The sequence below is a fragment of the Nestor notabilis genome, unplaced genomic scaffold (genome assembly GCF_000696875.1).
Source record: "Nestor notabilis isolate BGI_N333 unplaced genomic scaffold, ASM69687v1 scaffold7134, whole genome shotgun sequence".
NCBI lineage: Eukaryota > Metazoa > Chordata > Aves > Psittaciformes > Psittacidae > Nestor > Nestor notabilis.
This window is the reverse complement of record NW_009925991.1, coordinates 25,508-34,806: the sequence shown is the minus strand read 5'-3', so window position 1 is coordinate 34,806 and position 9,299 is coordinate 25,508. Positions and strand designations below refer to the sequence as shown.

At 50.8% G+C, this 9,299-nt stretch overlaps 1 protein-coding gene across 1 annotated transcript in view; it reads right to left on the bottom strand.

Moving 5' to 3' along the window:
• LOC104404787 (voltage-dependent R-type calcium channel subunit alpha-1E-like) overlaps nucleotides 1-9,299 on the bottom strand; it is a gene marked incomplete at its 3' end in the record, with an annotated part of 59,962 nt that overhangs the window by 35,901 nt on the left and 14,762 nt on the right. Inside the window, 11 exon segments of the mRNA XM_010013313.1 lie at nucleotides 20-76; nucleotides 3,073-3,170; nucleotides 4,617-4,684; nucleotides 5,010-5,127; nucleotides 5,497-5,569; nucleotides 5,909-6,040; nucleotides 6,163-6,275; nucleotides 6,530-6,642; nucleotides 7,910-8,119; nucleotides 8,466-8,555; nucleotides 8,930-8,983. Of these exon segments, the coding sequence (XP_010011615.1) occupies nucleotides 20-76; nucleotides 3,073-3,170; nucleotides 4,617-4,684; nucleotides 5,010-5,127; nucleotides 5,497-5,569; nucleotides 5,909-6,040; nucleotides 6,163-6,275; nucleotides 6,530-6,642; nucleotides 7,910-8,119; nucleotides 8,466-8,555; nucleotides 8,930-8,983 (1,126 nt within the window).

The following is a 9,299-nucleotide window of genomic DNA, read 5'->3' as shown; positions in this document are numbered from 1 at the left end:
CCCCCCCCGGCCCACATACAGGTGGCTGCTGCGTGGCTCCCACATCGACATGTGGTGTCTCCTTCGCCTGTCTCTTCTGGGGAGGAAAAACAAATGGGTTCAATTCCCTCTTCACCCCTCCTTTGACTCGTGTGGGCAATACAGAGAGGTGTCCCCCCATGCCGGGCAGCCTGCATCTCTCTGCCTATCAGCCGCCGGCTGCTGGGATGCCAGAGCGCAGCAGCCAGCAGTGAACCCCCTGCACTTACGTGCTCACACACCGGCAACGAGCTGCCTGCAGGGCTGCCGGCACTTACACTCACGTGCTGCGATTCATTCTGTGGGGGCCATGGAGCCTTCCCCACACCGGCCAGGTGTGGCACAGGGACCGCAGTGCAGGCTGCAGCCCCTCAGAAGCCCCAGTACATCCCCGGATGTTTAATGACTCTTTCAAACTGCTCCAAATTCACTTCTCTCAAGCAACACATGGAAATTTGAAAGAGGAAGCAATGCATCAGGCCAGCCCCGAGCTGCTCAGAGCCACTGCCATGGATTGATGCTGCCCTGAGACTGCAGAGGGGAACATGAAGCTCCCCAGGAAAAGCAAGGCATGAGCCCAGGGCTGAGATGCCACAGAGCCCATCACCTGAGCAGCCCCAACACAGAGAATCGTAACACGGCTCTTGGTGCCCTTCACTCCCACTGACTTGAGGCAGCTGGGGCAATTGAAAGCTTTATGGTTTGTATCAGCTCAGAAGAGATTCAGATATGCACAGCTCCAAGCAAACAGCCCCGAGCATATGCAAATGTCCATGCAGTGATATACAGGTTTTGCTTTTTCCAAATGCTATGTGTGTGTGCAGGACATGCAAGCAAATATATTCCAACTACATGGGACCAAGCACCTGCGTGCACGCAGAGCTCATGCAGGCGAGATGGGGGGCATCTCGCTGCCGTCCTGTGATACCCTCAGCCCCCAGGTGAGTCACACTGGTGATTGTCTCCTTGTGGCCACGTGCATGGGAACAGCCTTGTGCCACGCTCAAGGCAGAGAGCGAGTTGCAGGCACCCGCAGCAAGTGGCCGCGCCTTCAAATGAATCCACGCACCACGTTAGGCAATAACACATGACAGCATCCGCATGCGTCCATCTGGCCACCCACTCATCAAACAGCCCCGAGCCATCTGCACCAACGGCACCCATGTACAAATACAATACTCTGATCGGCACCACAGCTGCCCACGCCAACCTGGCCACGTGGGAGCACTCATCCCTGAGCACCGTCGGACCTCTCTGCAGGAAGGAATGCATGTACCAAACCTGCCTGCGCTGGGTACCCACATAGAAATGAAGCCATCTGTGTCTGCACACACCCAAACACAGAGACCTTCATCATTCTGAGTTTCCAACAGCCCTTCAGTACCAGCTCTGCTCTGGTTTGTCCCTTCTTGTGATGTCCCCACCATCCTTCCTTGGCTGCTGGCATCAGTGTAGCACCAATGAAAGCACATCAGACCTGATGCTGGAGATGGTTGCCCCCTGTAGCATCACACTCCCTTCCCTGCCCCTGACAGTATCCATCCTGATGAAGGGGAGGAGCTGGAAAACAGATCTGTGAATATCAATACCTCCCATTTCAATGCCACTAGAACAATAACAAAAGGTTAAAGAGATTTGTTTTCCAAACCAGCTGTATCTGACAATGGCTAGAAAACTCCAGCAGGGATGTGCAGCATGGGCAAATCCTTTAGTGCCCAATATATTCCATCTCCACTTCCTTCTCTCTCCTATTTGTCCATTCTCCAGCCTCTGTTGTATCCTAAAGCCTGTTATTCCCTTGCTTTATCTGACATGTTCCCACTGGTAGCCAGAGACAGTCACAACACACAAACTCTGCCATCTCGCCTGTAACCCCCACCCCCCACCCCCCACTACTTGGCCAGGCACAGATTTATTATGAACATCCCATCATTGCCAAACCAGGGCAATATCTGCAGCTGCCTGGGAGACCAGGCAGGGCTTACAAGTACCCCCAGCTCCTGCTGCCCCTAAAACCATGTGTGATGTATGCAGGATGGGGGACCATTATATCCCACTGCAGCCAAGCCAGGGATGGGGCTATTCCAGTGCTGCCTTCGACACCTCCCAACTGCTCGCCTGAAGACAGCAGTTTCTCTCAGTATATCTGCAAGAGATTCTGCTGTGTACAAGCTTGGCTGAGTTTCAAAGCATAACGAAACCTAAAATTCCCTGGGAAGGGATTCTATAAAAAAAAGGAAAAAAAAATAAAAAATCCTTTGAGCCATACTGAAATGTACTGTTTTGGGAAACAAATCAAAACGCCTCGTTCCAATGTTGACTTGGAAAGTTTTATGTGATTTAGACCATATGACACTGCAAAATAAAAGGGAAAAAAAGTGTCTAGAAAGGAAAAAAGAGAATTTTCTTCTGCTGAAACAGAGATACAAGGCCCCTTAACACCATGCTGGGGGTTTATGTGGTTTGGGGCTATGTTTTCTTGCCCAGATCAAATTTCTGTACCATAAGACCTGGTTTCGTAAACCTGCTCTATATCTCATAACTGCATTCATTACCAGGCAAAGAGCCTGAGGGACATTTGTGACATTGCTGCTCCCTTCACCCCCAGCCCTGGCTGCTCTCCCACAGCTCTGCCATGAAGAAACAGGAACAAATATCACCCTTCCTCAAGAAAAACTTGAGATACATTCCTCCTTCCCAACCTCCTTTCCGACCCCTAGCACAGCCCTGAGTGTTTGAGCTGCACATGTGGGGCAGAAAGCCTCTTTTAGCTTATTTCTGCCATGCTCAAGCACCGAGGTGGGCAATTCCAGGTCCTATGGGGTGACCTGGACCCCACTCTGACACCTCTCTGAAGCTACTGCTGCTCACAGGGAGCATGCTCCTAGATCTTCATCCATCCTCAGGAAGACACCCTGTGCAGAGACCTCTTTTTCTTGTGGCAGCCCCCACATCCAGCCATGTCAGGCTCCACTTCAGCTCTCCACTGGGAAGAGAAGCCTAGCTGGGCTTGCGGGGGCACTGGAGTAAGCAGGAGTTGGGGGTGTCACTCACTCGATAGCAGGCATGTTTGGGGCAGACATGGGGCTGACTTCTTTGGCTTTCTGAAGGGCGTGCTTCTGGTTAAATGCCTCCTCTTCCTCCTGCTCATCCTGCAGAGGAAAGAGGAGAGGTGTTTAGTTGGATGCTAGGGTTTCAAGCAAAGGTACAGCCATTGGAGGCAGCAAGGGATGCACGGGACTACCTCAGATGCCAAGGCCTGCAGGAGAAAGGGGACCTGTACTTCCAGAGACAGCCTTTAACTTGTGCTATGGGGACACAACTTCCCCACTACACCAGATCTTACTGAAGGTGTCAGCGCTACTTAAACTAGTGAACCCAGCCCACCCCAGACAAGAGCCGGGCTGTGCATACTAGAACAGCCCCAGACAGCATAGACCAGCTCAGCCCTCCCTTCTTCACCGCCACAGGGGTGAGATAGGCATCCACCAATGGAGTGGGAGGCAAGACATCCACAAATGACCCCGGCAGAGACTGTATTGCGTTAATTAATATGGTTATGTCTCTGGAGAAAAAAAATGTCATTAGGAGTCATTAGCACACATTCAGCCTTTTCAAAAGCTCAGCACTCTCTTAATTGATGCTGCTGGTACACCATGGGGCTTCCCCACCCCTCTCACCCAGCGCAGCCAGCAGCCCCTGGCAGTGCCACCTGCACCCACCACAGGAGGACAGGGACCCACACAACACCCCTCCAAGCCAGCAAACACCATGCCCTGTTTTGTTTGCTGCTAATGGGTCAGATTTACACTGGCATGGAAATGTCTCAGTGAGCCTCAGGGACCTGAGTAATAGGCATGGGCTCTGCAAAAAAACAGGCACCACGGAATCACTGGTTCACTCTAAAGAGTGGCAATGACCCTTGCAGCTCTCATCAACTCACCATTATCCAGATGGTGCCCCAACACTTTAGCATTCCCAAAATATTTCCCAGCATGGTCTTAAAAACAGCTAAGCCCAATAACCTTCTCAAGCACCATCCTAAACAGCATCCTAAATCATGTCCACTGCCCTGTGGGTAGATAGATAATAAATACTGCCACTACTGGAAAGCCTTCCCACTCCACATCTCCAGAGCACTCTGGCAAATAACCATCCCTGCATCAGATCCCGTCAGACAGGTAAGAGTTATTGTGGTCTGACTGGAGGCAAATGAAACTGGGAAGCTTAATGGAGAAATAGTTAAGCCACACTTGATGGGAAATATGGGTGTTCCTGCAGAGACTAGAAGGTTTAAGCACTTTCCTAAATCAAAGTCTAAATGGCTTTGCCCAGTAACATGGGTTTGTGTTTCAGGGGAGCACCCTAAGTACCTTCCTGGACAAAGAGCTTCCATTTCCAATTTGACCTCCAATTTGACCTGGAGAAAGAGCCTCCATTTCCAATTTGACCTCTTTTTAAGGTAGGCTGAGCTAAGGGACTTGGTGGCTCTGGCTCTAGAATAAGGACAGTCACAGGCACTGCTTCTGGTGCCTTTCCTGCTGGCCCTCTCCTTCAGTTTCTGCACAAGAGAAATAAAGGGATCAACAAGAACGTACCTTGGTGAGCTCCTGAGCATTGGCCAGATTGTCCACCGCAATGGCCAAGAACACATTCAGCAGAGTATCTGCGAGCAGCTAAGGATGCACAAGCCATGTGTTAAGGACGTGTGTGTCTGCAGCCACCAAATGAAGGTGGCCCTGATGGCTCCTCACCAGCTGGTGAGGAGCAGCCAAAAGGACAAACTCCTCGCTCATCCCATATATACAGCCCTCAGTGCACATCCAGACAGCTCCTTCTCTGCATTTGGGATATACAGGGCTGCTGCACCTATGATGTGTCTCCCTCAGTTGGGAAAGGAGGTAGGAGCAGTAGGTGGGGAAGGGGATGCCCCCAGAGAGGGTGATGAGATGGGGTTGTCTCCAATAAAAGCACAGCAGCCAGGTGGATACAGTTTCCAAACAAGGTGAGGACGATGAAATAGATGGAGGACCACATGCCTGAGCGAACGCCTCCCTGGGAGCGGATGCCATTGTACATCACCTCGTTCCAGTCCTCACCCGTCAGTATCTGTAGGAAAGCAAACCACAGCAGCTGTCACCCACACCTTCCCATCACCTGGACGGCCCCCTTGATCTATCCCACCAACATGCAGGAGCCAAATACAAAGGTCCTGTGCAGTGGATAACCGAATTCTGCAGTTGCAGCACTTGAGGGAGATGATGTTGGACACTGCTGAGGATTTAGATCTCCTCAGAAGAGTTTCCATCTCTTTCCATCCACTTAGTTATACAGGAGAAGAGGGGGAGGAAGTGAGTTATATCCTAACAGCTGATGGAGGGGAACTTGTTTGGTTTAAAGAACCCCTTCCAACCAGGAGAGAGCAAACCAGTGGTCCCAAGTTCCTTCGGTTGTGCCCCTTTGCAGCTCAGCTCCTACCTGGAAAACTGTCATGATGGCCGCAGGGAAAGTGTCAAAGTTGGCTGATGGTGTCCCATCAATGAAGTTAAATCTGGAAGTGGAATTGAGAAGACACTAATGGGCTGGAGTACCAAGGACATCAAACCCCTGAATCCTGTGCTGTCAGCTCTCTTGTGCTTAGGAGGACCTTTCCCCACTTTAAAGAAGGTCTCCTGAGCGTTTGGTGCCAGAATCTGAAAGGTCTACTGGCCAGAAGGACCCACACAGCCTAAAGGCACCCACTGAGCAGGGGACCTCTGTATGGGAGAAGTAGCACTGTTAACAGCAGACTGAGGGGAAAGGCTACAGTCTTCCTAGGCATCTAAGAGGGTGTCATTGCTTGGCTTTAACACCAAAAAAATTCCTTTTCCCCAGATGTAAAATGACCTACCTGCCTCCAAACAGCTGCATTCCCAACAGGGCAAAGACTACAATGAAGAGGAAGAGGAGGAAAAGGAGGCTGATAATAGACTTCATGGAGCTCATCAGTGAGACCACCAAATTCCTCAGGGACGCCCAATACCTAGAAAACAGATATTGCTAGAGCACTTGCAGTGATGCTAATAGGATAACAGGAGCAACTGGATCTGGGCTGCAGACACAGTCTGAGCTGAAGGGTGACAGGCATGGACAGTCAGTACTTACTTGGTTATTTTAAATATTCGCAGGAGACGAAGGGCTCGCAAGACACTGATCCCAAAAGAGGTTCCTGGTCTGAAGATAGCCCAAACCACTTCAAAGATGCTTCCGACTGTGACCTGAAAAGCAGACATGAGTCAAAGACAGGCTCAGACAGGCTGTTGCAGGAAATCTTCACATGTCTGAAGACAAGGCACCCGCTACCCTGCCCAAAACCTGGTGTCTCAGTCTGGCACAGGCAGGCTATCCCGGTAAAAAGGGCTCCCCTGTCCACTGCAAGGGCCATCCCATTCTTCTCCCCCTTAGTGCTTTGCACTGCAGATGCCTTCCAAACATCTCCCCATGCACCCACAGCATCTCTGGGGACACCTACCCCACAGTCAAAGCAATTGAAAGAAGAATGGAAGTAAAGGCGTGGCCCCATCCCGTACATCTTTAATGACATCTCCAGGAGGAAGAGACCAAGAAACAGGAACTCTGCATAGTCTGAAAGAGAAAACCCAAACACGCTACCCCTGGGGCACAGAGCTGTGTGGAGCATCCTGCACACACCCACCAGTGGCCCATACAGCACACCACAGAGATGGGACAAATCGAGGACCATGCTCTTCCCCAAGCTTTAAGGGTCTGGGATGAGGGAAGCTTGTCTGTGAGGAGCTAAACTGTATATAACAGAGCATCAATCCCACAAGTTAATCATTCAGGGTAGATGCATTAGTGTACAAGGGGTATGAGAAGACCAGAGATAGCCAGCATGGAGCAGAGCAGCTCTTTAGCATTACAAACAGTGGTTACGGCATCTGCAAAGATATTAACCACATGACACTGTAGGGGAATATTAGCAACCTGATTAAAATCATTGCACAACTGGAACATGGCCAGGGAAACTGAGCCAAACAGCCAAGAGCCACTGAAAAGCTTCTCCAGCTATTTCATGAACATTACCAGGCAAGAGTCTGGCTCTTCACCTTGTCCAAAAGATGCTTCTCACCATGACCAGCTGCCATACCACACTGTGGCGTGCTGGGATCCCAGCAGGCCTGAGCATGCTAATGAAGATTTGGACAGGCCCACTGCTTGACAGGGACAATTTCAAGGTAAGTAAGAATAATATGGCTGAGAAAGCAGCATTGTCCCTACTGCAGCAGCTCAGGGGTAACATGGCTGCTGTGGGGTTGACCACACTGCATTGCAGTTAGCACCACGCTAGAACAGACATGGGTGTACTGCCTCTGAGACCTGACCTTGTACCATAGCCTACAGTGGGCTGGGGAATGCTCCAGTAACTGGTTTCAAGTTTGGGATCTCCATGCCATGCTCTGCACCAAATCTTTAATCAGGGGTTTTCCCACAGCCAGTCCCATCTCTGCAAATTTACACCTTTTCAGCAGTTGCTTGTGGGCATTCATAGATGTATTTCCAGCAAGCTTTCCATCACCACTGTTCACAATTTTAGGATAAACCCAACTCAGGTCTGTTTCTCTCTCTTGATAAATACACCAGACCTGAAGAGCATATGGTCAGTACAACTCCTTCATATTTGTTCACAGGGCTGAGACAACCATCAGTGGCCATGAAGCCAAGGGCAAAGCTGAATTAAACTGTATGTGGTCCTTTGTTATCAACAGTGAACAAATGTACTTCAGGTTATTCCCCACCCAGTTCGATAGCAGCACGTCTCTCATTGGATTCATCCCCACATGCCCTGGTGCAAGAAGTGGCTCTCACATCTACACGAAGCCCAGGGACTCACAGAGGAAGTGGGTGAGCCAGGCTGGCTGGTTGTGATGGACGATGGCCACACAGGCAGTGTTGAGAGCCACCAGGCTCAAGACGATCCAGTAGAAGACCTGGGATTTCACCATGTGGCGAACAGAGATGCGCAGGAGTCGCTCCTTGTGCCGTAAGTAGGAGGCACCGTCCACTCTGGCGCCTTTGAGGCCAGAATGACTCAAGGGGTTACCTAAAGGAAAAGAGTGGGGACAAGGAGTTGAGTGCGCCAGTCAAGGCGAGAGGAGAAGTTCAGTGCCTCAGCCTTCCCTGCAACGAGACAGGACAGATGGCTCACAGACACTGCTTTTATGGGACACAAATTATCCAGGCAGTTTTTATGTGGCACAGGGAGGCAGCAGGTGGTTTACTCCCTTTGCTGCAAAACTAGCAGAGATGGCTGATCTATGATACTCTCCACATGATGGATATGACTTTGGCAACTCATTAAGATGGCAGAAGTTTTGAGGAAGCAAGCTGCAAACTTTACTGACCCAAGGTTGGATGAAGCGGTCTTCTTTGTGCCAGCCTCCGCTCGCCTACAGAGGAGATATCAACACAGTGTTCATCACTCGAGTCACGGTTCATGGCATCTGTCCGGTTCCTTTTGATGGTCGCTCGCCTGAGCACTGGGAAGGGAAGAGGAATGGGTGCTAGAGCCACAGTGGCCCAACTATGTGGCCACCTACTCTGTTGGTAGCCAGCTCATTGGACCAGGACATGGTGATTAGTACTTAGCTATTTCAGGTCTGGTAGTAAGGCAGAGATACTCAGGTGACCCTAGTCCAGAGCTCTCTCTTTCATGGAACCAGACACCTCCTGGCCTCCACATTGTCTCGGGGGTTATGCCATCAATTCACCCCCCCACACTCCTCTCTTGGGCTGAAGATCCCGCTGGGGTATCCCCAGACCTCCCATCACAGCTGAAGGGTTTCAACCTCCAGCTACGGGCAGGTAGAAGGAAGGGTAGTGAGATTTTTAAGAAGGGTATTGTTTGTCTTACCTTCCAAGGCTGAGGTCCCAGAATTTTTGTTTTCTTCAGCCAGCATGACTTCCTCTATGCAAAACACACAGTTCAGCATCATCAGGAGACAAGATACCATCAGCTGAACACATCAGACTTACTGCCTTACTTACACGGGCTGTCATGCCTGGATGGGTTGTCAGCAGGTAGTCTGGAAAGCTCCACCACCCCCAGCCCTCGCCCAGGTCCAGGAACCCTGAAGTGGGCCCTGGTGAGTGCATCCCCTCCAGTCTGCTCCCAGAGAAGGTATAGCTGGAAAACCACAGTCACTGTTCACTGCTCTACTTTCCCACTGCCCACCACTGCAGGGAACTCCAGCAAATACCAAGAGAAAGGAAACTAACGCAGA